The sequence below is a fragment of the Tasmannia lanceolata genome, unplaced genomic scaffold, assembly GCF_043159265.1.
Source record: "Tasmannia lanceolata isolate RefF3 unplaced genomic scaffold, GAP_Taslan_0.1 ptg000007l, whole genome shotgun sequence".
NCBI classification, from domain to species: domain Eukaryota; kingdom Viridiplantae; phylum Streptophyta; class Magnoliopsida; order Canellales; family Winteraceae; genus Tasmannia; species Tasmannia lanceolata.
Genome location: NW_027518684.1, coordinates 2,591,427 through 2,618,467, shown reverse-complemented (window position 1 = coordinate 2,618,467; position 27,041 = coordinate 2,591,427). Strand labels below are relative to the sequence as shown.

The 27,041-nt window shown below is 39.0% G+C and overlaps 4 protein-coding genes and 1 non-coding gene across 8 annotated transcripts; 4 read left to right on the top strand and 1 right to left on the bottom strand.

Annotated features, from left to right (window-relative positions):
• The first annotated feature begins 230 nt into the window (after positions 1 to 230).
• Positions 231 to 8,079, top strand: LOC143881412 (C2H2 and C2HC zinc fingers superfamily protein). 2 transcript variants are annotated; one of them, XM_077384460.1, is made up of 7 exons: positions 231 to 346; positions 434 to 464; positions 592 to 634; positions 2,675 to 2,716; positions 2,808 to 3,078; positions 7,221 to 7,579; positions 7,757 to 8,079. In XM_077384460.1, exons 2-6 carry the CDS (start codon positions 457 to 459, stop codon positions 7,559 to 7,561), a joined length of 705 nt encoding a protein of 234 aa, XP_077240575.1. In that variant the 5' UTR covers positions 231 to 346; positions 434 to 456; the 3' UTR covers positions 7,562 to 7,579; positions 7,757 to 8,079. The 2 variants fall into 2 exon arrangements, with proteins under 2 accessions (XP_077240575.1, XP_077240574.1); XM_077384459.1 differs by having other exon boundaries at positions 329 to 464.
• Positions 8,080 to 9,515: 1,436 nt separating this feature from the next.
• Positions 9,516 to 11,550, top strand: CP33 (chloroplast RNA-binding protein 33). The gene is made up of 4 exons (XM_077384458.1): positions 9,516 to 10,270; positions 10,341 to 10,442; positions 10,744 to 11,052; positions 11,133 to 11,550. The coding sequence occupies exons 1-4, from the start codon at positions 9,914 to 9,916 to the stop codon at positions 11,241 to 11,243; spliced, it is 879 nt and encodes a 292-aa protein (XP_077240573.1). The 5' UTR covers positions 9,516 to 9,913; the 3' UTR covers positions 11,244 to 11,550.
• Positions 11,551 to 14,018: 2,468 nt separating this feature from the next.
• Positions 14,019 to 21,762, bottom strand: LOC143881409 (uncharacterized). Of its 3 annotated transcripts, XM_077384457.1 has the most exons (11): positions 21,668 to 21,762; positions 21,417 to 21,523; positions 20,655 to 20,702; positions 20,322 to 20,576; positions 19,028 to 19,084; positions 16,554 to 18,913; positions 16,120 to 16,389; positions 15,888 to 15,968; positions 14,683 to 14,794; positions 14,512 to 14,578; positions 14,019 to 14,390 (listed from the first exon to the last, which is right to left on the bottom strand). In XM_077384457.1, exons 2-11 carry the CDS (start codon positions 21,481 to 21,483, stop codon positions 14,291 to 14,293), a joined length of 3,417 nt encoding a protein of 1,138 aa, XP_077240572.1. In that variant the 5' UTR covers positions 21,484 to 21,523; positions 21,668 to 21,762; the 3' UTR covers positions 14,019 to 14,290. The 3 variants fall into 3 exon arrangements, with proteins under 3 accessions (XP_077240572.1, XP_077240570.1, XP_077240571.1); XM_077384455.1 differs by having other exon boundaries at positions 20,322 to 20,702; XM_077384456.1 differs by having other exon boundaries at positions 20,322 to 20,702; positions 21,417 to 21,515; positions 21,668 to 21,760.
• A 131-nt stretch (positions 21,763 to 21,893) lies between these two features.
• Positions 21,894 to 21,965, top strand: TRNAP-AGG (transfer RNA proline (anticodon AGG)). The gene has a single exon. It is a non-coding gene; the product is annotated as a tRNA-Pro (tRNA).
• A 600-nt stretch (positions 21,966 to 22,565) lies between these two features.
• On the top strand, positions 22,566 to 26,745 carry LOC143880791 (uncharacterized). The gene has a single exon (XM_077383773.1). The coding sequence runs from the start codon at positions 22,673 to 22,675 to the stop codon at positions 26,117 to 26,119; it is 3,447 nt and encodes a 1,148-aa protein (XP_077239888.1). The 5' UTR covers positions 22,566 to 22,672; the 3' UTR covers positions 26,120 to 26,745.
• The last annotated feature ends 296 nt before the right edge of the window (positions 26,746 to 27,041 follow it).

The window sequence follows — 27,041 nt, the reverse complement described above, 5'->3', positions numbered from 1 at the left end:
GGGTTCGGGTTCAGCCCGACCCAAGTTGCACCCTTGACACCATAGGATGATCCAAATCTAATTTACCCGTCGGTTTCACGCGGCGTATAATTTCTCAACTGAGCCCAACAAATGAACAGTTTAGTCATCTATTTCATAACGGGCCCACTTAGTTTTTTTGGTAAATGATATATTGGCCCCCTTTTCTTCCTTTAGTCACCCACTTGTAATGTAAAAACCTACAAGGGTAGTCATAAATACAGAGTATGGGGCTGGCCCAGAAAACGAAGAGTTTAGGCTAGGGTTTCACAAACTTTTTTCCATTCTCTGCTACTTATTTCGTCGATCATAAAAAAGAAACTCCAAGGTTATTTTCTTCTTCTTTGATTCATTCTCTGCTACTACTTATAAATTTCTTTTTCGAAGCTCTTGAAGGTGATTTTTTGTTCTATAGGAGTTTAACTTTTAAGAGCATCCATGCCTCGGTATGATATTCACACGCTCTCAATATTGATACTTGCATTAGGTTTAAATGTCTGTTTATTGTGGCACTTATCTGAAAGATTTGATGGATTGTTTTTTTTTTGTTTGTTTGTTCTATATTGAATCCAGGTACTATTGCGACTATTGTGATACTTACTTGACACATGACTCCGTGAGTTTATTTTTGGTGATATTAACAATGTAGTTAATATTTTTTCTGCATTGTGTTATTAAAATTACAAAAAAAGAAAAGAAAAGAAGTTGATCTTGTGTAATAATCGCTCATTAAGTTATTTGTCATGCAATGTGGCTATTAAAATGGAAATCAATCCATTTATGTTACAACCATGGTTTAAAATTTCGGTTTCGGTAACCGTTTCGGACCCCATCGAAAACCGAAATTTCGGTCCTAAATTTGGTAATTTGGTTCTAAATTCCGGACCGAATTTCCGGAATTTCGAACCGAAATTTTGTCACACTTTTTAAAAATAAATAAATAATGCCATTTAATCGAAATTTCGGACCGAAATTACCGAAATTTCGGGCCGAAATCCGAAATTGGTAAATGGCGAAAAATGAAATTTAGGAAAATTTCGGTTTCGGTCCCCACTGAAATCGGTCGAAATTTAAAACCATGGTTACAACTTCTTTGTATGCACAATCTACAAAGCACTAGTTTTTGTGCTCGTCTATTTTTCCATTTGGTATGTGCTAGTTTGGTGAACTAATAGGAACAAATGTAGATTAGTGCTTTGTTTGTGAGGATTGGCTATGTATGAAAATGTGGGTGGTGTCTAATTAAGATTAGACTCCACCCACATATTCATACACAGCCAATCTGCACATTTTCATACATAGCCAATCCGCACATTTTAATAAAAATGTAGATTAGTGTTATGTTAGTGCGGAAAATCTCTTTCATTGTTAAGTTTATTGCCCTTTTACGAATTCTTGTTTGTTCCCACCCTCATAAATTTAAAACAAGAATTCGTAGAAGGGCAAAAAAACTTAACAATGAAAGAGATTTTCCTAAACTGATAATACGAGTGGTGCAAGATGAAGTAAACTGCATTGCACTTTCATATGATGACTAGAAACTCTATGAGCTGCTCATATGTTTTTAAATGTACTGGGGTGGGAACAAACATGAATTCGTAGAAGAGAAAAAACTTCACAATGAAAGATATTTTCCTAAACTGTTAATAGGAGGGGTGCAAGATTAAGTAAACTACGTAATTATTTTTAAAAGATATCGAATATATTAAGGAGAAGATACCTGCTAGAATAATTTATGAAACGATTTGGGTTGCACATAGATTTTGCTGCAAAAAGAAAAATCCACAGATTATGAACTGGCATGACAAATGCTTGGTTCAAACTAGGGTAGCATAATATGATAATTGCCAGAAATCTTACCCTGCATTACACAGAGATAGTTGAAATAATACCAATAATAACTGAATTTCACATATCTTTATATCTTCATCTTCATTTGGAAGGATGTTCCTTTTTCAGATATAGCTTCAACAGTGTGCCACTCAAGATGGTCGTAGGCCTTTTCCAGATGTAGCTTCTGTAGTATACTACTTCACATGTTCCTACTGACTGAATCAGTGACATGGTTAGCAGTAACTAGATCGTATAGAATTTTTCGACCCGTAACTAAATCACATGGACTTAGAGCGACTAGATATGCCATTAGCCTTTTAAGATGAATAGATAGAACCTTGGCGGGGGTTGTGCTATATACAAAACACTCATACACATTCCGGCCTTAGACAATACATCCGCTCAGTCGATATCGCTTCTCTGGATGTGAACAAAAGAAATCTCACGGCTCCCTTCAGCCCGGTCATGAAGATTCACAACTCAATGGGAAGAGCATGAAAATCAGCTTCATTAGAATCCATTCTACCAATTGGGACAGAATATGAGTGAAAATCTCTGCCTCTACATCTTTGAAAATCCTACGATTACCTGCATGATCTGGTCTGCCAACCATCCTTATTTGTCGTGATTATGCTTTTTTTTCTTTGAATGTATCAATAATGTTTCCTTTCCCTTTTGTCTAATGCAATGTAGTTTAACTAAAATGAACTGATTTTATTGAATATTCTAGCATTATCACTTGAAACCCACTACTATAATCCAACGTATTTATTGAAAATCGAATTTTTCCATGTTGCTAACTCTTTCCATATTTGTGTTCTAGCCCTCTGTTAGAAAACAGCATAATGCTGGCTACAAACACAAGGTATTATGTTAAATATGTGTAGCCTTTTCGAGTTTCCTTGAAATTTTTTCTTACTATTATGGTTTGGCTGATTTTGTTCATCACTTCATAGGCAAATGTGCGTACCTATTATCAGCAATTTGAGGAGCAACAAACCCAAAGTTTGATTGATCAAAGGGTCAAGGAGCACCTTGGGCAGACTGCAGCATTCCAACAGCAAGTCGGTGCAACTTTTCACCAGCACCTTGCTTCTCTACAATCAAACCCTCTAAGGCCCCGTCTCCCTATCCTTCCACTACCTGGTATTCAGGCACCTATCAATTCGCCATTAATGCCTGGAATGAGGCCCCCTGTTTTACCGCGACCCGTTGCTGGTGTTCCAGGTATATCAAATATGTGGATCTCTTTATTGATATCTATCTTGGTCATAGCTAATCTTGAGGAGAGTGTGGTGCATCCAACAAACACACACGTCCATTCATGCTTAGCCATTTTTTTTGTGCAATAACCAGATTTTTTTGTTTGAATGTAACTAATACTCATGTTCTTCCATGTTTTGGAGTTTTTGTTGCCTGACAAAACTACGCTGGAATACATTAGTGTTCTGAACCAGTTATTAAAAGCACCAAAGATAGCCTAGGTGAGCAACCTGCCTTGGTCATCCAGGCAGACACTCAACTACTAAAACAGTAAAAATGTTATGTTAAGCCTCTTCATAAAACCAATGTAATAGTGATTAAGTCCTGTTAATGTTTAAAATTATAACTAGGCCCTTACTTTTAACTTATTTCCTAACTGCCCATAGGCTTATTAATTCCTTATCTTTCTATTCGCTCCTTTTTCTTGTTTCTCTCTGAAGAGATTTCCTATTCTTTCCCTTTCCCAACCACCATGGCATGCACCTCCATGACAAGCACTGCTGGGCATACGTTTTCCGGTCGAGAGCAGAACATGTCCTTGATTTCTGTCTGTGGCGACTACATGTCCTGCTTCAATTTGCCAGAGGAGTCGACGAATAGTGATCGATTGAATAGTCTTGATGTTTATCCTAGCAGCTATCGGTTGTCCAAATATATCGAAGCTCTTCTAGATCACCATCCCATCATGATAGTATAAGTTGAGGTTTCCAGTTTTGAGAAGCTATGTTGGCATTCTCTGTTTTCTAGACAGGAAGACCGACTGAGCCCGTCATTGTTAATTGTCTTCTTTCATTAGTCTCAATGTAGTCTTCACCGTGTCTTCACGGTTCGCGACCCAGGCATATGTTCGGATTGAGATCGTTGAGTAACAATTTGACTTGCCGCTTAACAATTCATCTTGAATGTCTGATTTTGCTAGAGATTATCATCGATAGCTACACAACATTATCATCTCTGACACACTTGTGTACAAGTCCATTTCTCAGTCGCTATTGTTAAATATGAGCTTGAACTCACTGTACTTGGCTGGTTGAGCCAAAGAAATGATTTGGCGGCAATGGGTCTTACAGGTTACATGATGTGATTGCTTGACAAATCGTGATGTTTATCCAAGAAGCTAATAAGGCTCGCCCAAAAACTATTATGTTACATGGATTCTTTTGAATGGGTGGCGCACCCGTGTCAGATTCCAATACTTTAGGATTACTGCGATACTTCTAGATCTATCTTTTTTTTAATAAATAGTGCTACAAAAAATCTGTTATTGTCACATGTTTGGAGTTTTATCTATTCTAATAGTAAGCTTTTATATGGAAAAAAAACATTATATTTACTTAACCCACCAAAATTCCCAATATATTATGTGTTATAAGTTATAACCATATTATCATGTAAAAGAATTAAAATTAAAATTGGTTAAACTATATTGGTGAATCCACGAATCTTTTTTTCTGAAGGTAGCCAAATCTGACACTTGGTACCCGTGTCAGATTTCGACACTTGTACCCGTGCTCATCCAACATAGCCCAACAATATCGAAGCTTTGCTAGATCGCCATCACATAATGAAAGAATAGAGTTAGGTTTCTACTCTCGAGAAGCTTTCTTGCTGTTCTCTGTTTCCCAGAAAGGAAAACTCATTGTTAATTGTAGTTGACTTATTCTCGACAGTTTGAGTGGCCATTTGGGAGAGAATCATGTAGAGAATATCCCCTTTTGTGGTAGTTTGGGGGATTTGACTAAAAGAGGGAAAATAATTTTTGAGGAGCAGATGAACATTACCAATGAGTGGCTGGCTAGGAGAGAATTTTGGAGTTCATTAGTGAGCGTCGTTCTTTGAAATTTTACGTCTTCTCTGTCATACATTCCTGGAGGAGTTATTTGCTAGATATATTCATCCACCTCAAGATGCATTCAAACTCTATGTTGAGCATGACAATTTGATGTTGAATCGTATATGTGGTGTAATTCATAATACTATGGGTGAAGTTGTTAGGGCTCTTTCAAGCCCAACCGGTGTGAAATATTTGAATTAAGTGGACATTAGAGATTTTATTGCTGGTCTTCGCATATTTGAGGCAGACTTGGTGGGGTCATTATGTGTGGAGGGTGATTCTTCAAATGTAATAGATCGGGAGAGACCTTGCTGGGATCTTGGAGGCTAGCAAATGTCATTAGCAGAGTTTGGGATTTATGTGGAGAAATTGCCACCTTCACATCCATATCCAAAGAAGCACTAGTGAGACGATGGACTTTTGCACAAAGGCAGCAGTGCTTAGCAATATTTTAAAACACGGATGTGGGTCAAAACGCGGCCAAAGCAAATCCTAGTCAACTTGGCACGATGTGATCGAGTACTCAGTTGACGTGGTCATAACTCGGGAGTCAAAAGAGTTTTGATTGACTTTGTAGGGAAAAATGCAGCCTCGGATAATAATGCGGCTAAGGTAAAAGGGAGTCGACTTCGGGGAGTCCACGATGTCATGGGGGAGTTTTGAAACAATGGTGCTTAGTGTCAGCGATGGAATCACCCTCTATGATAGGAAAGGGAGTGGAGTTGTAATGAATTAATAGTATGACATGATATACCTTCCTTACAGGTTCTTTTGGTGGTGGGATTACATCTCTGCTCCTTTTTTTTTTATGGGTGTTTGCCTTCTGTTTACATTATTACGTATCCCTTAAATCATCATCATCATCATTAGGGAAATGATAAATGCGCCCCTTTTCATCACTTGGGACACCCAGCAGCAGTGTATCAATGACTGCAGAGGGGCTGATGTACTTCACGTCAGAAGGATTCAACGGATTTGATTGCCACGTACACTGCAGTTGGGTGTCCCATGTGTTGGAAAGGGGCGCATTTATCATTTCCCTTATTATTATTATTATTATTTTGGGGGAGGGGGGAGGGGATATCATTTTCCTATATTGTAATGCAGTTTAAATCTATGCAAGTATTCTAAACATTGCAACAAATTCTCCTAGAAAGAGAAAAACTCAGCAATATAAAAAGAGAAAAAAAATCCTAACTATATGAGAAGTTAAATCCAAGGTTTTTGGTCATACGCACACAAACAAAAGAGATGAAAAGGAAACAAAGAAATGTGATTCCTATACCCCATACATGTTACTTGTCCATAATCGAATATGTTGAACTGTGCGGGCAACCACAAGCCTAGCCCATTGCAGTTGTCCCACCATTAATTGGATGGTACGGGAACCTTGATCCTAAGGCTTCTTTAGTAGCCATCCAAAACAAGCTAAGTCATTGATTCTTATCAGCATTATCTTACAGATGGGGTGTCCATGTGGACTTGGACCAAGATCATGTACGTCGCCTAATGGGTATCCACCAGATAAATTGTCTTTATCACACATGTATGCTATGTGGGAGCCAACTTTGATCATTAAAATCATATCTAAAAATGATCATTTGGGTATTGATGTCATAAATTTAAGCTCTTGATTCTCACCATCTCTCTATTTTTTTAAGCTCATAAAAACTTTCATAAAAGCACAATTTTTTTTTCCATGTGTTGTCATAATATAAGCTCTTGATTATCATCATCTCTTTTTTTGCCTCGTAAAAACTTTCATAAAAGCACATGTTTTTTTGCATGGATCATATTCACCCGTAGTGCTTGCAGTTTTCTTGTTTTTTTTTTTAAAAGGAAAAGAAAAAAGAATAAGACAGATCTCAGCCAAACAGCCTTGTTTGCCTCTGTTGTTGATGTAGTTAAGATTATTTAATGGCTAATGAATGCACTTCTAAAAATTATCCTTGGCGCTTTCTATTAGTTTTCGTCAGGTTAGAAGATTGGCAAATGGGGTAGCGGATGGGTTAGCTAGAAGGGGGGTTCAGTTGGAAGCTCTTGGGCAATATGATTTTCTTCCGTCTTGATATTTTTTTCTTTTTGATCTTTTTTGTATTTCGTCGGATTTGTCTCCGGTGTGTTCTTTTTGAACCTTTTGTGCTTGACCATCTCGGTCCCCATTCTCTAATGAATATTTTTCCCTTCAAAAAAATAAAAGTAAAAATAAAAATGAATTCACTTCTATTTCTGTTATGCATCAGTCATATTCTCTTTGCGTCGACTATGACAGGTTATGGAGGTGCTCCAACCATGCCATCAATGGGCCCACCTGGTGCCTCTTCCTTTGCGATGCAGGGAAATAGTCTACCTAGGCCACCCATGATGAATCCCCAGACTGCAGTATCTGGGGCTTCGGGGACTCCCTCCTCTAATGGTGCTGCCTCTATGATGATGCCTGGGATGTATCAAACCAACCCAGCAACAAGTGGAGGCTTCGACCCTTTTAATGTTTCTGCCACCTCTGGTTTACAAAGGGCTCCACCATCTGGTGGAGTTACTGCGCCTTCAGCTGCTAATACCACTTCCCAAGATGGTTTTACATATTCTCAAACTTCTGAGGCCAATCATTAGTCCAAAGCTTACTAGAAGGTAAGTCTTCCTTTTTATGCTCTCTGGGTCTGGGTAGAACGGAAAAAATTTACATTGCTTTAAGCTGAAAAACTTTTTCAGGGCAGACTAGTTTCAAGGTTTCAGTCTTTATGGTTTTTCTCCTGATTGATCCTATGAATTTTTTTGATTTTGATGTTACCAATATGTTTGCTGCAGGTTTGAGTGGGACAAACTGGTAATCTCAACTTCAGCCATCGTGTGTGATGCCATTGTTGGATTCTAACTTCAAAGGTTACTTCAATATTTTGAATGAGCAGTGTTGGACTTATCAAATTGGGGTGAGCTCTATCAATATGTTTTCCTTACCTGGACTGCTTCAATTGAAGGAAACATCCTGCACACCATGCATATGTACCATCAAAGGATATCTTTGGCCGTGGTTTTAAGTCTCATAGCATATAAAAGCATATGACCACTTCAGACCTCTTTTGTATTTCAGATTTTCTTTATAGAAATGAGAATTATCCTCTTTTGTGTTCTGCTGCTCTTTTAGATGAACTCTTTCCTGGTTTTTTTATTTGCTTCCATCTCTGTTACCAGGGGCGGAGCCAGGAATTTATACTGGGGGGGGGGGGACTAATTTTCACTTGCGTGCATTGGTCACAAGAGGCGGAGTCAGGAATTTGGTCCATGGGGTGGGGGGGGGGGGGGGGGGGGGGGGGCAGAAAATGGTTGTTATAGCATGTTGGGGCCACACTTTTACACTTTCTGTTTTGATAGATTTCACTCCAAGCATATGGCCTCTTGTTATAGCACGTTGAGGCCCACATGATACGATGGTCCAAACTGTTCATTTGTTGGGTCGCAAATAAATAGGCTGCACCGCATTACTCGTTTCCATAGGATGATCCTAACCGTTCGAGATGATTTAGGAGATGCAACCTATTTACACTGCGGCCCAGCAAATGAATAGTTTGGATCATGGCCAAAAAGTTTAATTTTTTGAAAAAAAAAATATTATGCCTTTTTTTTTATATGAAAATGCCCTTTAATCACTTCTAAAATCATGTTTTGTTTTCTTTAAAACATTTAAGTCTTTAGCATTTCCCATATTAAAAAAATAAAAAATTGCAGCTTCATGGAGATACAAAAAATGTAAAAAAAATAATCATGATTTAAGTACTCAATGGGCATTTTTGTTAGTATCTAATGTACGTTAACATAACATGCAGTAAATTATTAGAAATATCTTGCGAGGCCATGCTTTGACCATTCATTGGTGGGGCCATGGCCCCCCCTCATGCTATATGTGCCTCCGCCACCGTCTGTTACAGTCTTACAGAGCTCAACTCTTTCTGGCCATGTTTTAGAAATCTTTTTGAGCATGTTGTAGCTGCATGATTACATCTTATCGGGTACATTAATCTGGTCAGGGGCTGAATCCAGCCCATTGGTGCCAGTTTCACTTTGATCAGATCTTACCCTCTTGATTCAAAGGTTCTCATTTTGTGTTTTTCTTATAGAAAGTTTAGCCATTGATTTTGGCAGTCATTCTTTCAGCATGAGATCTAATAGATGGAACCCCAAATGAAATCTAGTAGATCAAGGGGCTTGGATTACCCAATCAAGGTGGGGCCGACAATAATAAGCTGTAGGGTACGATTGTCTTTTCATATTATAGGTGGTGTATTTTCCTTTCATCTCTGCTGAGTCTCAGTTGTGTTGAGGAGCTCTCTAGCAAAATTAACAGCGAGACTTGCGAAAATGGGTCTCTTGTCTGTGTTTGCTTACCAGGAAAAGTTTTTTCCTCACTTTTTATTTTCCGTGGGAAAATAATTTTTCCAATCTATGATAATACCTGTTTTTTCACTTTTCCTGCACAAAAACTTGTAAACTGTGTTAACTGTTGTTTCTAACAAACTGAAACTAGCCTTCAATTGAATTTCGTTGGAAGCTTGAAAGCCCTCTGCTCAAACTAGGGTTTGTTTTAGTGTTGCAAGTAGAGTCAACACAGTCGAGTGAATTTTGCAAATCCTTCAGTTAGTGACCAAAATACCCACAGTGGATTGTTTGGGACTCGTAAAAAGACCAAAATGTTGAAAGCAATTGGGTCTTTTTATTTTGTAATTTGCAGGGTGGATTGTTTGGGACTCATAAAAAGACCAAAAGGTCTTATCTGACTGCCATCATCTCTCTCTCTCTCATATTCGTTGAAAGCAGCAAGGAAATGAATGGATGGGAAGAGAGGAAAGGCAAGGGAAAACAGAGAAAGCCAAAAACCAAAAGAATAAGAAATCCCTCTCTCTTTCTTCTTTCCTCCTTTGAGAAATTTGATTCCTATATTGATATCTGCTCTGCTCGCCTGTAGTGCCAATGGCGGCCTCTATTTCCATTTCCCTTCCATTATTTACTCGTCCCCTCTCCCCCTCTAACCTTGCCATTACTACTATTAAATTCACAAAACTCAAACATCTCACTCTCAATTCTAAAACCCTCAACTGCTTCCACTTGCCTTTTCTCCCCTTCTCTCCGCGCACCTGCCGCTCTGCAACTTCAGATGACGAGGGAAGATATCAGGAGGATGAAGAAGAAGAAGATGATGATGATGATGGGGTAATTTCGGGTTCGAACGAAGGGAGTCGACTGTATGTGGGAAATCTACCCTACTCCATGACCTCCTCACAACTCGCCCAAGTCTTCCAGGAGGCCGGCACAGTAGACTCTGTTGAGGTCTCACTCCCTCCCATTTTATTTTTATTTTTTTTCGAAGAAAACCATCTCATGTTTTCAAATTCCACAGGTTGTTTACGATAGGATGACGGATAGGAGCAGAGGATTTGCGTTTGTGACAATGGGTAGCTTTGATGAAGCCAAAGAGGCCATCCGAATGTTCAGCGGATCTGTAAGTAGTACAATACCAAGAATAAGATGATTTTTATGTTGATGAATTAAGCAGAGGCAGATGATTGCCTCCATGTTCGTTCTCCAAAAAAAAAAACAACACCAACATTGCTTTTCTGGATTTTTGCTATAGTATAAAAGATTAAATAACCCCATCTCCAACAGCTTAAGCTCTTTTGGACTAATTGGTTGTTTTTACAGCAAGGTCCGGGGTTCAATACTCTTTGATATTAAAAATCCACATGTAATGGACAACCCAAAAGAGGGGCCACAGCTTAAGGTTTTGGTTGTTTTTGGTGTAGCAAGTTGGGGGTCGGAGCGTGAAGGTGAACTTCCCTGAAGTGCCTCGAGGAGAAGAAAGGGAGGTTATGGGACCCAGAATACGCAGCAGCTACAGAGGCTTCATCGATAGCCCCTACAAGGTCTACGCGGGCAATGTCGGATGGAACGTCACCTCCGATGCCCTCAGGGAGGCTTTTGCTGCCCAATCCGGATTACTCAGTGCCAAGGTCATCTACGAGAGGGACACTGGCCGCTCCAGGGGTTTTGGCTTTGTCACCTTTGCCTCCTCCCAAGAAGCACAGTCCGCCATCGATGCCATGAACGGAGTGGTAATCACAAATCTTACACTCTTTTCCCATTGAATTAAACATCATCCCTTCTTTGTCTTAATACTATTCATGGTAATTAGGAGGTGGAAGGTCGGCCTTTGAGATTAAATCTTGCAGCACAAAGAGGTGCAGCCCCGCAAACAGAAACAGATCCTCAAAGCAGTGCAATGCAATCAACTGTTGGCTACTGATGGAAAAGCAACAAATGACATCTCTTCCTCAGTTGGCATATCAACCATTTACTGCAATGATGCCCATATTGCAAGAAGAAATGTCTGCTGGGGGGGAACTGCAATGTTATAAAAACAGTGTTCATTTGTCTGAAAACACAACAGTAGCTGCGAGCCCAGGAAAATTCTGTCCACTTCTTTACTATACAGGTATGCCCTTTATGAAGGACATCATGGAATTGTGTTGTATAATTGGCGGATATCTCAAATGCTGGTTGGATCGATATTTTTATTTAATGTCTATATGCTTGATGACTGTTTCTGATCATTTCTGTATCACAGTATGAAATGAAAATTGGCAGTTAGGAATTTGTTAAAGTGGGCAAACACCAATGTAATTAAGCAATCAACAATACATCCCAGTCCCTGAGTTTTCACATGGTATCAGAGCAAGATCCTGGGTTCAAACTAAGTAAGCAGCATGCTAAATCCAAGTCTCACACAATATTATTGAACAAGTCGGCCTCACAAATATTTATCTCGGGTAGGGTTTATTTTGGGTTAATCTTAATTATTATTTTTTGGTTATTTTTGGGTTTATATTGAGAAGAAAATTGGAAAAATAAAACATAGAAATTATATAGAAATATAGTGTTTAAGAACAAAATTAGGACAACAAATAATGTGATATTTTTGAAGCAAAAATCAAATATGAAGATGTCTGAATGTTGGTTCAAAATCGTGGGAAAATATTGGTATTTTGCCGTTTTACCAACAGATTTCAAAATTTAAAGATATTTTAAGGGAAAATTACATTTGCACCCTCTCTAGTTTCTGACGCATTCAACTCTAACCCTGACTTTCAAAATGTGACAAGTACACCCTTGAGGTTTCAAAACGTGACAAGTACACCCCCTCCGTCAATTGTCCATCAGTTTAACCTGATGGAAAGACTGAAACTAACCATGGTTAATATTTTGAGGACATAAATTGTTGGGTATATAGTATAACCCATATATGTTCTAATATAAGCCCAATAAGATAATGGACCGGTGTAGTGGGCCTACATGAGCTAGAGTTCATTAACCAGCCATTAACCCTAGTGTATCAAGCATATAAAGGGGCTGGAGGCAACAAACTTGGTATTTCAAACTAGATACCTTGGGTGTAATGCTTCAAGCAACCTCTTGCTTGACCTAACTCCTCTAACAGAAATACCCTCATTTGCAGAGGGATTAGGGTTGCGCCATTTCCTACCGCCACCGTCACACCTCAGGCCACTGCCTTCACCTCCACCACAGAAATGAAACCCCACCCCATGGCTACATCAAACCCACATTTCAAGAAAAAAACATTGATAAAAACAAAAAGAGCCATAAAATATTAGGGTTTATGTGCAAATCATGATAATGGTGTGAATGAAGACAAATAAAACTCCTAAATCGAGCGTTTATGTTGATAAATAAATACGGGTTTGAATCAAACCCTAATTTTCAGTTTTCAAGTCTGAAAACCCTAATTTTCAGTTAGGGAAGATGAGGGCATTTCTGTCATTTCCGCCTCGCCGTCTACTCCGTCACGTTAAAAGAACTTCACAGGGTGTACTTGTCATGTTTTGAAAGTCATGGTTAGAAAGAACTTCACAGGGTGTACTTGTCATGTTTTGAAAGTCATGGTTAGAGTAGAATGTGTCCGAAACTAGAGGGGGTGTATCTGTATTTTTCCCATATTTTAAAAAGGGAAGTGATATATTCGCCTCCTTTTCTTTCCGGGCCAGTCCCTTCTAGTGTATTTATGACTACTTTTTTACATTGAAAGGGGCTGGCCCAAGGAAGAAAGGGGGCCGAATATATCATTTCTACTTTAAAAAATGGTCTAATATATCCGTGACTAAGTGAGCCTTGAAACAAAAAAACATGACCAAACATTGACGAAATTGTAGTTTGCTTGGGAAGCATGACTGAGGGTCGTCCACTGTCCACCATTATGTTAGTCCCAATCCATTGTTAAACTCTGGAAAATGACAAACACACAGTAAGTTCAAATTCCTGTATTAATTTTTTCTAAAGAAAATAATTTTCATGATCCAAAATGAAATCAATGGAAGTCTAGAGCACTCAGCATCAAGATTTCCTTTAGACCATGTTTGGCAACCATGAATTTTTTTCCATGGAATATTAGCTAATGGTGAGGGAAGTGCCGGGGAGGGAGGGAACTGAGAGGGACTCCGTGAGGAGGGAAGAAAAAGGCTGAAAAACAAGAAGACTCCATCAAAATACAATTTATTTTACCCTATTGTTTAGCCACTTCTCACTCTCCTCTTTCATGCTCTTTCAGGTCTCTCCTCCTTCCACCTTCCTTGCCCCTCCCTCACCACTTGATAATGTAATATTCCATGGAATTTTTTTTTTCAAAATTTCATGTTTGCCAAACATGGCCATAGACTCTATTTCTTTTGACGTAAAATTGGTGTAAAACAAATTTTATGTCCACTTTTAAGTAGAAAAACTTGCATAAAATCTGTTTAACACCCATAAAGAGAATCCTACAGGACATAATTGGGAAGAAGAAATCAATGAAAAGTCTAGAGCTAGTGATCACCGGACACATGACAATATGTCCATGCTGTACACCCTTATAACAAAAACAATATCGTTAAAAAGATTTTTTTTTTCTTTTCCAATTCCTTTTTCTTTTGCTTTTTATCTAAGCATAAAGACCCAGATAGAAAGATAAAAATAAAACTCTCATTGGAACTCAAAATAATAATAAAAAAAACTTTTGAAAGAAAAAATAACAGTATGGAATGTGCACGGCAAAATCTTCCATTGGACTAAAGGTATGAGTTCTGTACATATTCTGGGCCCTTCATATCTTTAAACTGAAACACACTGTACATTCATAGTTACAATGAAAGGAAAGTCACCTCCCCATGAACACCTCCCCCCCTTGAACAAGCAAACGCTATTAAGTTACAGAGAAGAAAAAGAACTCAACTCAACTCAACTAAGCCTTTGTCCCAAACTAGTTGGGGTCGGCAACAAAAAAAAAACAACAAAAAGAGAAAACTATGTACGCTTTGCCACAGGATGAAACTGATTTCCGTCTTCATTTCTTAACCATATTGTAGACCGGGTTCTCTTGACATGATCCCGAAACAGACGATGTCTGTGCCATTCATAGCAAAGAGAGATACGGATGGAAAAGGAAGAACAAGTTTATGTTAGAAAAACAAGTACTTTAGAATTTGATACTTGCAAAGATACCTCTGATGATATGCACTACTGACCTCTCATATTCCAGCTTCTGAATAACTATCCCATTCAGTAGAAGCTCTGAACTATATACCTCTGCTCCTGCAAGTTAAAATTTACACCCGTGAAGCGATTATTAGACTTTGAGTGTTCTAAGCATAGTTACCAGAAACTTCCTAGTTGGATGGGTAGATTGGATGATATGCCTTTTTCGAGGAGAGACACACAGGTTGCATGATCTTCTTCACATGAAATGACCAAAAGATCATCTGGAATCTTATCATCCTTCATTACAGATCTCCCAATTCTCTCCATTGCCTGAGTAGCATTTGAATAAAATTCAGCAAACATATGAATAAAACTCAAGCATATTCAATGGGTTTCATCCAAAATTAAATAAATGCGATCATTGAAGACATAACAATAATTAGCGACAGCACCACTCAGCAGTAGGGAGATCCCATAGAAGTATGCTCATGTTCAGCAAAAGGCCCTTGGTTACCTTAAGATTTTTCATCAAAACTGAGCTTAGAAAAAAAGTTTTTTTTTTGTGTGTGTGTGTGTGTTTGGGGGGGGGGGGACACCCTATCCGTCGTCCGATAGCTGAAGATATCTCCAACTTTTGAATACACTGTGGACAAGACGCCAAAATTCCTCTAACGAAAGAGCCTAAAAGAGAGGCCTTGACATACTTAGCCAAGTTCCAAGGGGACTATTTTCTTTTCATTCAATAATCCCAAAGGACCCCTTCGACGTACCAAAAGGTGGGAAAATAGAGGGACACATATTCCATTTACTACCATCGTTTGGCTGTCATTTACTTCTTACATGTCACAACTGTCAGCTGTAAATTTTCCAAATGCAAGCCATTTTGCAGTATTTGACTTTCCTCTCAAATCAAGAGAAGAAGTAAAGAAATTAGAATCTATATTGCTTTCCTTCTATATTCCTTTCCTCATATCAGATGCGTCTTGGAGGGCAGTATAGCTAGAGAAAAAAAAATGTAAACGGGTGGCAGTTAGGATTCTCAACTTTAGGTTCGATGAAATTTCTTGAAATCCAGAGTGGTACAGCGGATTCAGAATGTCTATCTCTAATTTAAAATGTCAATGAGGGCGGGGGTGGTCGCCCTTCTTCAAGGCAATAGCATGTTAATTTTTTTCCTGGGTGATGTTGCAGAAAGTGATTCAGTTAACATGGTTACATGGGATGAGAAGGAAAATCATTTACGTGGCATACTGGAAGACCCACATGAAGAGAATTTGTATATTGTCCGAGGATTGAGAGGTTACTTCACTTCACATCCGCAGGGAGGCAAACAAAACATTCAGATTCTCTTACAAAGGAGGGTGCTTGAGAATGTATACAGTGATTGGGAATTAGAGGGAGAAAAGATTTGGAAGCCACATACCTGGCCTTGAGCTGCCTTAACCAAGCTTGTGATCAGTTCTCTATCAGGTTTTACATTTGGAGTCGCGAAAACCCTTTTACCCTGCAAAAGTTATTCAAGAAGCGTTAAGAGCTAGGAAGAAATTGAACCATTAATTATATACAAGAGATGCATGACCAAAGCAACGCACACACTGATACACATAGCCAACACCAAGCTTATCTGGTTAAGTTTACAAAAGATTTGCAAATACCTGTAAGAGTGGAGTTTGGCATGCACAAGCCAATGTAAATGCCATGTTGAACCCAATCTCCTTTTCCTTCTTGAGATCCCTCAATATGTAATTTTTCTCGTCGATAAAACAACTAGCTTGTCCACAGCTCTCAAGCCACATATGTGTCACCACTGTTTTACCAAGAGCCATTGCTTCTAACATGTTCCTTGTACGCGCAAACTTATCTGCTACGAAGTGTGTAGCATCTCTAGAAGTTGATGCAATTGAAGCTCCAAGTCGTGCCAAAATCTACCAATAAAAAAAAAACCCTCACCACATAAGGTATAACTGCTAGTGACTATAAGAAGCACAGCGAAAAACCCAAAGGCACCACGTTATGTATAACTGCTAGTAACAATAATAATAACAGTGATGTTTCAATCGAAATAGAACAGACAAAAAGAGAAAATGACCTTTTTCTGCTGCTTAATTATGTCTTCACCTAAGTGACGGCTCAACAAAACCCGGACACTGGCCATATCTCTCCTCCTTCGTATGTCTTTCAATGTGGGTGTTGGTGATGCTTTCGGGACATCCAATCTAATAAGCTCTCTTTTGAGGGATGAACTAGAGAAGCCTTTCTTCCCTGATTGTTTTTTAGAGTCATCGCCCGTACAAATAGGAGATACAGTGTTTGATTTACTCACAGGTGTAATAGTGGCTGAACCAGATGGTTGAATTTTTACTTCCAATGATACTTCAAAAGTTGCATTTTCTTCTGCATCTTTAACAGGCGATATAGAAGAACTTGCACCACCTCCCCAACCAGAGATTGTGGGAGTACCAGAGGTAGGTACCATGAAATCTTTAGGGTACATGGTTCTGGACCCTTTCCGCCTTTTAGAAGACTGTGTTTTAGCTTCCAGCACACCATTATTAAGAATGGAGTGGTCATTAAGGTTAGCAGCATTGGCCAAGTCATCTGGCCTACTTCGACGTGTTCTCCTCTTTCTGGGGTAGCTCCAAGCATCTATTGTTAGGAAACTGGTTTTATCCTTCTCTTTATACAGATCCTCGGAACCAGTCACCTTTGATTGAACCATATTAATTTTTTCAGGCTTCCGATTTTGAATGGGGTCTGATCTACATTTTCCTTGAACTATTAATGATTCAGAAGCAGAAACCACGCAATCATTGAATGAAATTTCTGTCCTTTTCAATGTAATCCTTGATGTGGACTGCCTGGTACGGAATGCAACTGGTATAGTAGTCCCACCTTGAATGACTCCATGTCCATTTGACGCCAATGGATTATGACATATATCTACTGCTTTGATACAGGTCTCATTCAATGCCACCTTTGCTTTCCTAGCCTCCACAAGCCCAGAAGATTTTTTGCTTGAACATTCCTTTCCTTTAACAGAATTGTGCTCGTCACAATTCATACTTTCCCTCTTTGATTTTCTTTCAGGTTCTTGCCCGAAATCCTTTGATCTTGAGTCTTTTGTGCGTTTTCTAGAAGAATAGGAACTTTCCTTACTTAACGTGGCACCACGAATGTTCGTTCGCTTGGATTGTCTCATAGTGCCCTCTGAATCAGAAGCAAAAGAAACTCTCTTCCCGAGAACACGCTTTGGACGGGTTTTTTTCTTTTTTGCATCTCCAGTAGACCCTTTAGTCAAGTCTCTTGTTTCTAGATGTGCATCCTTAGATTCATGGTTAGCAGGAGATCCACAAACTAAGGCCTCCATGGCTTCAGCAGCCAATTGAGTATCAATACCAATGTCATATATACCTTGGGAATCTCTCCCAATAGCAGTTGTCTCCAATTGCGACCCCGAAGGCTCTGCAATTAACTGGTCATCTAGATCCTTAATGATGTTCTTCTTTGATTTTGTTTCTGAAATCTGTACTTTGTCATGTTTGATTGATTTGTGCAACATTAGCCTTGAATCTGAATGAGTTAAACCGATTATTTTTTGATGGATTTGAGGGTTTATGTCTCCTTCATTCACTTCAAGCTCATCAACTACACGTCTGGTTCTTTTTAAGTTGGGATGCTTGGGCTTCCTAGGTTGAGTAAGTGATTTTCGAGTATGGTCTCTGCTTTCAAAGAATTCATCCCTTCTTTTACTAAAGAAATCGCCTCCCCTCTCGTCTTCATGATTATCAATCCAGTCAAATATTCCTTCCTTTCCCACTGGACTTCTAAGATCAGCTCTCTTAGCCAAACTTTGAGGCCCTTTCCCACTTGAGACAGGAGGTAATTTCTCTCCAAGGGTTTCTACAGGGTCAACTTCGCCGGATGGCTCCACATCATTAATGGTCAGAAGCTTATCCACAACGTCCAACGCATTGGCTTGTGACTCTTCCCCGGGTTCCTGTGACCGAACATAGCTTAATCCGGCAAAAGTATTATAAAAAAAAACCAATTGAGGCGAGTCTATTCTTTTGAAAGTCCTTTCAATCTTTCTTATTGTTTCTTCGTCATCAGAAGGTGCACCCTCGGCAAAAAGTTTTCTTGCCCTTGAATTTTTTATCCTGCTCCTGGTTTCTTCCCTACATCTGCCCTGCATGTTCTGGTGAGAGTTCTCACTCTCACGGTCTTTTTCCAATTGATATCTTAAACTAGTGATCCCAATATCCTTTCCAATGCCATTGGAAACAGAATGTAGGATACTACTAATGTCTTGCTTTTGCTCTGGTTGACTATTAATCAATGTGGGATTCTGCTCAGTTTTGGTTATTTTAGGAGTGATACTGTGAGCAGCGGGAAGACCAGAAGATCGTAATGATGCTGCACGAACTGAAGTGAAGCTCCTATGTACAGATCCTGAATCAGCAGACACAAGATCTCTAGGTTAACAGAACAGTTTTTTTCCCATTTATGCATGAAGGCGATTATGGTACATTCAACGAGCCAATCCATAAAGTTTCCCAAACATACCAGGATCTGTTCCTGCGGCACGTTCGTAGGTCACTGATGCAGAAGAAATATGATGTCCTACAAAAGGAAATAAGAGGAACGCAATTAAATAAAATGTTCAAGGCGCTGAATACAGACAGATACATACAAATATTGACATATTTCAGGACTCATTATTTGATCACTGGGAAAAAACTGAATTTTCAAATGCGAGACAAAATCCTTTCTAAGAGTGTAAAAACCTTGTATCCTTGGGTGAAGATCGAACCAAGCGTTTTGTTTGGTATCACCTAATGGAAAGGAATATAATGAATCCTTTTTGGCTAAGACTTTCTACCAGGAAATCACTTGATTTTTCTTTGACCTTTTGCAAGATCTGGTGTTTTTAGTCATCATCGCACTTTGTAGCCTTCAAGTGTCCGGTCATGAATGGGAAGATCCTTATCTAGAATCAGCTATAGAAACAAATTATTGTGAAAATGCTATCCAATACAAAGCACCAAAGGAAATGAAACTGGTTTTTGCCTTAGTTCTCCAATGCCAGGGCAAAATAGGTACAGTTTTTTCTTTTAGTTTACTTCATGTCTAGACTGACAGCAGATCTAGCAATTGTTTGAAGAAATCTGACAGGGCAGATGGTGTCAAATCTATAAACGATGTAGTAAGATGCCTTTGAAGCTAATGATTAAAGCATTTTATGGGGTATATGAAGAGCAAGTTATCCAAAGTGATCTCTGAAGCATCCTCGAATCTTCAGAAGAGGCAAATTTTCAGAAGGGTCCATTGAGACATGATGTAGTTTCACTTTAGTGTGATCATGCCTGGTTATATATCTCCATATCAAATTAATGTTTGTAATAACTATTCCGGTGCCGAGGCCTAGGGACATGCGGAATGCAACCTCCTAACAGATGGCTCAAACTCAACTTGAATGAGTCCAGCAAAGAGAATGTGGGGTACAAAGTCGTGTTCACAAAGGAATATGATAAGGGGATCCTCTCTTATCCTGGAAGGGCAGGAATTAAAAATGTCATCGGGATGGCGGTCCTAGCCCCATGGCACAGGATTAGCTTCTTTTCAAGGTTTCTATGGATTGTGGGCGACTCACAAATAGTAATAGGGTGGATCAGTCTCCTCCCTTTGAGGCACTACACTAAATTCCTATAAATGAAACGCTTTCTCTGTTGGTCGCAATCTGATAAATCACTTCTAGAAAGAGCATTCTACTAAAGATGCAAGCCATATCAAGACAGCACAATTGAGATATAAAATGAACAATGAGAATTCTGATTTATCAGTGTTATTGAAGGCTGACCTGAACTGACTTGATCATGCGAGCATGGAGCAGGAACAGATATCATTTTCCCAGAGCTTGTTGCGTCATCTCCAGTTTCCCTGTCACCGTCAAAATCATTTACTTTACAGGGACTAGCTAAATCATCCGGTACCCCGTCACCATCACTCAACACATAAGTTCTATCTGTTCCTTCAGCATCGCTATCAATGCCAATTTCTTTTTCACACTCACCCACACTGCAATCTTGATCTTCTAATACTTGGGTCTCACCACCTAGATCAGTGTCTTCCATCAATAATTCAGTTTCAAAGAAAAAGTCATCTTCAAGTGGAAGAGTCTCATCAGATTTACTTTGCAATGGATAGATCTCGTTGCCATCTCCATCTTTGAAGTCTTCTCCTGCTTATAGAAAAACAGAAAGGAAAACCTAAAATTAAACCAGATTAAAGACTCCAATCGGCTCACCGACAAAAGAAAGTGGTTCACATTTATTGATAGTAACGATAAGGATCTGTGAATTTTGACACCTGTTTTCTTTTTTTTTCTTCCTTATCCTATGTTAGTACCTACATATAATTTTGTAAAGTATGTACTCTGAACAACATTTTCTAAGAATATATTCTCTTATATCTTAGGGACCCTATATCTTATATCAAAATATTTTTCTTTTAAGTATTAGAAATAAGAGATTATAAATCATCAACATAGAAACAATGTCAGTTCCTGATCTGAGCATAGGATATAAGAGATTATTAATTTATGGAGCATTAACTATGAGAGCTCCAACAATAATCTGATATCTTGCTTTCTCATTGAAGGATTTGTAGCTTTATCACAAACATAAAAGATAAAACCTTCCACCCTTCCATCTGCTCTCACCCAATATTGGGTGATTATGGAAAAAAAAAAGTGTCCTGTTTTGGATAATGAGGATTCAATGAAAATTAGGGCATGTGTTAAGATTTACTGAATGGGTTAGGCATGTGTTCAATTTCAATCCTTGCCTGAACCAAATTTCTTCTTTTTTTTTCCAGTTGAAGCAAAAAAAAGGAAAAAAAGAAGGAAAAGTATAATTATCAAGAATAGAAAAGAAGGTGAAACAAAATAAATTACCAGAGGATTCATTGGATATTGAATTGCCCTCTTTTGTATCATCACTCTCATCCCCAATGGAACCCATTTAAGATCACCTCCCGATAAATCTATATTCAGCTGAAAACCTTAAAAAAGGGGAAAAATCAGAAAACCCATAAAAGAAAAACTCATCGTCTTAAAAGATAGATAATAACAGAAAACAAAGAAGCCCATCAGACCTCCAAAAACAGATACCTAAGAAAGCCAATAACAACAAAGGAGAATCGTACCTGAGGTGAATCAGAGATGAGAGTTTTGGATTGATCAGAGTCCTTCAAACGGTTTTCAGAGGGAGAGAGAGAGAGAGAGAGAGAGAGAGAGAGAGAGAGAGAGAGAGTTTGGAGGGAAAAAGAGTAGGGGCTAGAAAATGGTAACTATCGCCATTTGCCATTTTCTGTTACTTCCGCTTCTAATCACTAAATTAATAAACTTTAAAGTAAATTATAGTATGACAAAGGGCATTTGGTCTAGTGGTATGATTCTCGCTTAGGGTGCGAGAGGTCCCGAGTTCAATTCTCGGAATGCCCCTTTTCTCAATACTCTTTTTTCTATTTCTTGATTGATCTGAACCGTTCATTTGATAGGCCTTGTTCTGGCTATCCTATGGCCCCCTTTTTTTAACTGAAGAAAAACTAATACCCTGCTCTCATTCAACAAAAACTAATACCATGTGGGTGTGCCCCACAAAAAAATTCCCAAAACATTGAATAAATTCTTCTTTTCAAAGCTTTGGGAAGACAAATGCCAAATTTATGTATCCTTCTTATAATTGATTAACAAATGAACGGTTTGGATCATCCTATGAAGTAGGCCATACGGTACTTTTGAAAAATATGGGACCATACGACCACACAACCATATAAACTCTCCTCTTTTGGATCGCATCGTTGTCCACACGATGCGATCCTATCCGTTGATCTAACTGACGAGAACACCTTAATGAAAGATCAACGGTCTACATTGTATGTACACGTCACCGCGACTTTCGACTAGCCGTTGTTCTTTACCATTCAAAAAAGGAGCGAGGCGTGTCAATATCATAAAAATGGGCCCCGATAGCAAAGTGCAGAGCCTTTCCGGTTTAAGAAAAAGAAAGAACGAATGAGAGCTGAGAAACTGTCAGTTTAACAAAAGCAGAAAAACTTTGTGTGACAAGCTATACCAGCTTCGATTTCTAGGGTTTCATGAATCATTCCTTCAATTTCTATTGTGTGAAGAACAGTTTGTAGGGTTTCATGATTCCCCCCTCTGATTTCATGAAGATAATGGAGCCCAAAAGGAAAGAGGATTCTTCCTCTAAGCTCTCTGTAGCAAAAGCTTCCTTTCCTCATGAATTGGAAGAAAACCCACCTCTCAACAATAAAATCCGAAAACCCTCTTTGGTAGATGGCAAGTTACAAATCATATTCGATCCGGGCCGGATTCAATCTAGCCTTCAGAAGTGGAAAAACTCTCTCATAGGTAAGATTTATTGCACTCAAATTCCCCATTTAGAATATATTCAAGAAAAAATCTTACTCATTTGGAACCCTAGAGGTGACCTCTCCATCAAATTTTGGGGAAATGATTTTCTGTTATTCACATTTCAAAGAGAGGATGATCTTTTCAATGCGCTCACCAGAGGGCCTTATTACATTTTTCAGACGCAAATACTCGTTTTACAGAGATGGAATCCTGAATTTAATCCTTTTTCGGATAAAATTCATAAAATCCCTATTTGGGTTTGGTTCCCCAAACTGCCAGTGTACTTGTGGGAAGAGTACTATTTGTTTTCGCTCGCTGAGACTATAGGAAAACCTCTGAAAATGGATGATTGCTCGATAGAGAGGGGTCGGGCGAGGGTTTGTGTGGAAATCGATTGTTCAAGCCCGGTCCCGGATGGTGTTTGGATTGGCCCAAAAGATACTGGAAATTGGCAGCCAATTGAATATGAAATTTTGCCGATACTTTGCTCTGTTTGTGACCAACTAGGGCATGATGGTCTGAATTCATCATGCCCTAGTATGGAGAAAAGCACAATGAAGACTAGCTGCGGGTTTGAGAATCACAAGCGAAAGCAACATGTTACTTGTATTGAAATTGGATCCAGTGATGATGATGATGATGATGGGTTTGGTATCGTTCGAAGTTGCAAAAGATCAGAGAGGCGTGGATCATTATCGGGTAAAGACAATCACAGTAACAAAGCATTTCCAACAGGAGATGGTACTGAAACCAGAGAGCCACTCAATGAGTTATCAGGTGATGCAAATGATCAAAGTCATGAAGCATTTCCAAATGAAACTGGAAAGGTGGTCAATGAGGCGAAACAAAGTTCAAGGGCTGGAAAAGAACAAGCGCATAACAAAGACGAGGCGGTCAATGGGACTTTGGGTTCTAAAGATAAAAGAGAAAACGAGGCGAAACAAAGCTCAAGGAAAGGAAAAGAACAAGCAGGGAAATGTAAGGAAAATGGAAAAGAAAGATTGGTAGACAGGAATTTTAATTATCATGCACCTGAATTCCATGACTTTGACAAGGAAAGAGAAGAAATCAAGTTTGAAGTGGGTCAGATCTGGGCAGTTTTTGATGATGGAGATTGCATGCCAAGATACTATGTGTATGTTAGGAAGGTCTTCTCGCCCGGATTCAGGGTGCGTATCAACTGGCTATTTCCGAATTTGAATCCTAAAAACCATGATGAGATTGATTGGTTGGACAAGGGATTGCCTATTGCTTGTGGGAATTTTAAACTCGGCGTCACTGAAGAAACTGAAAAGCGTCTAATGTTCTCCCACTTAGTTTCATGTGAGAAGGATAGAGCTAGAAATGCTTGCCGAATTTATCCAAGAAAGGGCGATGTTTGGGCAATCTTCAAGGACTGGTCTTTTAAATGGAGCTCTGAATCCAACAAGCACGTGCAATATGAGTACGAATATGTACAAGTCCTTTCTGATTATGCCGAGGATACGGGGGTTAAAATTGTGCACTTGGTTAAGGTGAGTGGGTTTGTGAGCCTTTTTCAGTGCAAGGCCAACAAGGAATTGAACTCAGTCCAAGTATCTTCAACTGAACTATTCAGGTTTTCCCATATGATTCCTTATTATAGAATGACTGGACAGGAAAGAGAAGACATACTGAATGGCTCTTTCGAACTTGATCCAGCTTCTTTGCCTCATATCATAGAAGAGAAGCATGTAGATGCTGGGAAGTCCAGTTCTAGTGATGCTGTTCAAAGCCATAATTCCTCTGTTGCAATGTGTTCGGGGGGGATCAACAGCTATCTTGAGCCTAGTTTTCACAAATTTGAAGCAGATAAATCCATTGATAAGTTTCAACCAGGTCAGATTTGGGCGCTATATAGTGACGTTGATGGTATGCCTAAGTACTATGCTCTTATAAAGAAAATTGGTTTGGCAGATTCTGAAATGCAGGTAACAGGGCTTGATCATTGTCCTGAGTCAGAAGAGGAGATGCAGTGGTTCAAGAAGGATCTACCAATTTGCTGTGGAACCTTTAAGCTTCGATCGGGTAAAAACATGACCGTTGAAATTGGGATGTTCTCGCATGTGGTACAAGCAGAGCCCCTTTATGAGAAGAAAAATACATATGAAATATACCCAAGGAAAGGTGAGGTTTGGGCACTAAACAAGAATTGGAGTCCTGGTGCAGACTTGAACAACTGTGAATATGAAATGGTGGAAATACTCAAAGATACTGGTTCTGCGTTGAGAGTTTTGGTTTTGGGAAAAGTGGATGGTTATGAATCTGTTTTTAAAGGATTTGGTCTGAAAAAGGACATGTCGTGGGATGAGCTGTTTAGATTCTCCCATCAGGTTTCCTCTTTCAAGCTAATAGAGGAATGCAGTGGGAAGCTCAGAGGCTATTTGGAACTCGATCCTGCTTCACTGCCTCTTTGCATAGCAGAAAATCATTTAGGTGCTGGGAAGACCAGTTCTAATGATTCCACTAGAAGCCATAATTCCTCTCCTACTTTGTCTTTGAGGGAAATTCACAGGTATCCCGAGCCTGAATTTCACAATTTTGAAGCAGATACACCCAAAGATGAGTTTCGACAGGGTCAGATTTGGGCGCTATATAATGACATCGATGGCATGCCTAAGTACTATGCACAGATTAAAAGAGTTTGTTTGGCAAATTCTGAAATGCAGGTAGCATGGCTTGAGCCTTGTCCTGTGACGGAAGAGGAGATCCGGTGGTTCGAGGAGGATCTACCCATATGCTGTGGAACTTTTAAGCTCCAAAGAGGTAAAACTATAACCTTTGCAATTGAGACATTCTCGCATGTTGTACACGCAGAGCCCGTTTCTAAGAGCACATATAAAATCTCTCCGAGGAAAGGTGAGGTTTGGGCAGTATACAAGAATTGGAGTACTGGTGGAGCCCTTCCTGACCTTGAAAACTTTGAATACGAAATGGTGGAAGTACTCAAAGATACTGGTTCTGGGTTGAGAGTTTCGGTTTTGGAAAAGGTAGATGGTTATAAATCTGTTTTTAAAGGAATTGGTCTGGAAAAGGACATACCACCGAATGAGTTGCTGAGATTCTCCCATCAGGTTTCTGCTTTCCGGCTAACAAAGGAATGCAGTGGGAATCTCAGAGGTTATTTGGAACTCAATCCTGCTTCAGTGCCAACTATTTTCTTTCATAAAACCTCAAATCTGAAAAGAGAACGCATGTGATGAATCATAAGAAAGACTACATGCTTGTCTTGCGTGACTGTGTCTTCTACACACAAAGTTGATGTGATTCCATCAACTTGGCTTCTAAAATATAGCTTTAACCATGATCTTTATGTTCTGTTTTGGATGTTTAAAATAGAAAGAGCAGTAAAAGGCAGCAAATTGTGGGATTCGTATCTTTTTGCTAGTGGGTTTTGTCTTTGGATGTGTGACAGAACAATGTAGACCTTTAATGAGGGGATCAACATATCGATTTATAATGAAATCTTTTGCTTTTTTGGGTTGTGATCCCTACTGTTTGAGAAACCTGATGTCAATTTTCGCATTCTAGGCAACGTACCTGGCTGGGAGGACATTCTCTTACTTTCCAAGGTGAACTTCAGTCTCCTTGTCCGTAACCTTGATGTTTATCTAGTGTCTGTAATCATGGATGTAGTTTTCTTATTGAAACAGAGTCCCCTGGAAAAGTATCCAAGCATTCTATTTTTGATTTCTTGTACTTTTCAGTATGATACTATGTAATATACTGGTTTGACCCTGAATTATTATCAGGTGTGGCCAGACTCTGTCATTAATCATCTGCTTTATGAATTCAAAGTTTCTGATTCTATATGCTTGAAAATATTGCCTTGAAGCCTTTTTCTTCTGATTCGGTTTGGTGTTGTAATAAGGGTTGTTTGATTCAAACTTGTTCATTCTTTAATAATAAAGGGTTGATTTTATCCCTGATAGTTTACAGGCAGCATCCATGTACACTGTCCTTTTGCTTTCTGCACCCATTTATCATACTCTGTTACATTTGGCTCTGCTTCTTTCGACATAATGGGCGTAAAACAAATTTTACAACCATTTTAAAGTGGAAAATGGGCGTAAATTTTGTCTTACACTCCCTAATTGTTTATTTTTTTCCTTGAACGTAAGT